The sequence below is a fragment of the Tupaia chinensis genome, unplaced genomic scaffold (genome assembly GCF_000334495.1).
Source record: "Tupaia chinensis unplaced genomic scaffold, TupChi_1.0 Scaffold139785_1, whole genome shotgun sequence".
Taxonomy (NCBI): domain Eukaryota; kingdom Metazoa; phylum Chordata; class Mammalia; order Scandentia; family Tupaiidae; genus Tupaia; species Tupaia belangeri.
Genome location: NW_006199665.1, coordinates 814,570 through 816,997, shown reverse-complemented (window position 1 = coordinate 816,997; position 2,428 = coordinate 814,570). Strand labels below are relative to the sequence as shown.

At 53.0% G+C, this 2,428-nt stretch overlaps 1 protein-coding gene across 1 annotated transcript in view; it reads left to right on the top strand.

The window, feature by feature from the left end:
• OR1I1 (olfactory receptor family 1 subfamily I member 1) overlaps positions 1-712 on the top strand; it is a 1,794-nt gene extending 1,082 nt beyond the window's left edge. Inside the window, 2 exon segments of the mRNA XM_006162290.2 lie at positions 32-585; positions 587-712. Of these exon segments, the coding sequence (XP_006162352.2) occupies positions 32-585; positions 587-712 (680 nt within the window).
• Positions 713-2,428: the final 1,716 nt, after the last annotated feature.

The window sequence follows — 2,428 nt, the reverse complement described above, 5'->3', positions numbered from 1 at the left end:
GTGTCTGGGATGCCCATTGATCGATTCTTGCCCATCGTGTATCCGCTGCGCTACTCGGTGCTCATGAGCCCCCGTGCCTGTGGGCTGCTGGTGGGAGGGCCGTGGGTGGTCACCAACCTCCAGTCCCTCGTCCACACCTGCCTCATGGCTCAGCTGACCTTCTGCGACGGCTCCAAAATCCCCCACTTCTTCTGCGACCTCATGCCCCTGCTCAAGCTGTCCTGCTCCGACACGCACACCAACGAGCTGGTCATCTTCGCTTTTGGCATCCTCATGGGCGTCAGCCCCCTCTCCTGCATCCTCCTGTCATACGTTTGCATTTTCCGGGCGGTCTTTAAGATCCCTTCGGCTCAGGGCAAATGGAGAGCCTTCTCCACCTGTGGTTCACACCTCACCGTGGTGTCCCTGTTCTACGGGACCATCTTCGCTGTATACCTACAGCCAGCGTCCCCCGCCTCCTCCCAGAAGGACAAGGCGGCCGCACTGATGTGCGGGGTGATCATCCCCATGCTGAACCCCTTCATCTACAGCTTGAGGAACAGGGACATGAAGGCAGCGCTGAAGAAGCTGGTCAGCAAAGCAGCCTGCTCCGGGGCGTAGGGCAGAACAGTTACGGGACACTCACTGTGTTCCCGGACCTCTGCCGGGCCGTGTGGACACAGAAATGGGCCCCATCCCTGTCCTCAAGGAGTTCAGGTCTAGTGGGGGCTAGACACCTAAATAGGGGTCTTTTTTTTTTTTTTTTTGAGAGGTTTTTGTTATAGGGTGCGTGCGCTCACCAGACAGAGAGAGACAGAGAGATAGAAAGCGAAAAATCACCCCCCAGGGGGGATGGCCACGCCGCAATCCCTTCTCCTCCATTCTCCTCTCGAGCCCTCCTCCTCCATTCTCCTCTCGGGATCTTGGGCACACACACACGCACCCGGCATGAGTTTAACCCACCGGGTCCGAGACGCGAACTGCGGTCAACTATGTGGCTGTCCAGCGACATAGCCATTACCTAACTGCTGGTCCCCTAAATAGGGGTCTTCAAAAATAGTGTGCAAAGTGCATATTATTAAAACACTACGTGGCGAGGACCCACAAATGGTATAATGGTTGTATCACTGGACGCTTATGTAGTTGACTGTGGGCCAAGTCCCGGATCCAGCAGCTTAAACTCATGTCAGGCATGTGTGCGTGCCCAAGATCCTGAGAGGAGAATGGAGGAGAAGGGATTGCGGCGTGGCCATCCCCCCTGGGGGGTGATTTCTTGCTTTTTGTCTCTGTCTCTCTCTGTCTGTCTGGTGAGCGCACGCGCCCTATAGCAAAAATCTCTCTCAAAAAAAAAAAAAAACACTATGGGGTGGGCCAGCAGGTGGCGTGGTGGTTAAAACACTGGATTCCCACATGGTCAACAGCAGTTTGAGTCCTGGATCTGGCTGCTTTGCTTTTTCTCTCTCTCTCTCGTGAGCATGCATGCCCTATGGCAAACTAAAACTAATGTTAATAATAATAAATGAAATTTTTTCTTTAGCAATTTTTGCTATAGGGCGCGTGCGCTCACCAGACAGACAGAGAGAGACAGAGAGACAGAAAACGAGAAATCACCCCCCAGGGGGGATGGCCACACCGCAATCCCTTCTCCTCCATTCTCCTCTCAGGATTTTGTGCATGCATACACACACGCACCCACCGTGAGTTTCAAGCCACCAGATCTCAGACTCAAACCACATTCGATCACATGGGAATCTAGCAACATAACCATTATGCCATCTGCTGGTCCCCCCATAAATACAACTTTTAAAACACACTACAGGGGGGACCAGCAGATGGCATAATGGCTATATCACTAGACTCCCACGTAGTTAACCATGGTTCGCATCCCGGACCCAGCGACTTAAGCTCACACCGGGCACGTGTGCGTGCATGCCCAAGATCCCGAGAGGAGAACGGAGGAGAAGGGATTGTGGCATGGTCATTCCACCTGGAGGGTGATTTCACGCTTTCTGTCTCTCTGTCTCTCAGTCTCTTTCGGGCAAGCGCACTCACCTTACAGGAAAAAACTCTCAAAATTAAAAAAAAAAAAAAAAAGCAAAGGGACCAGCAGTTAGCATAATGGCTATGTGGCTGAACTCCCATGTAGCCGACCGCGGTTCCAGTCCCGGACCTAGTGGTGTAAACTCACGCAGGGTGCATGTGCGTGCGTGCCCAAGATCCTAAGAGAATGGAGGAGAAGGGATTGCGGTGTGGCCATCCCCCCTGGGGGGAGATTTCTCACTTTCTGTCTCTGTCTCTCTCTGTCTTTCTGGCGAGCGCACATGCCCTATAGCAAAAACCGCTCCAAAAAAAAAAAAAATGTAGGGAACCAGCAGTTAGCGTAATGGCTATGTCGCTGGACTCCCATGTAGTCGACCGCAGTTCACATCCCGGACCCGGTGGCTTAAAA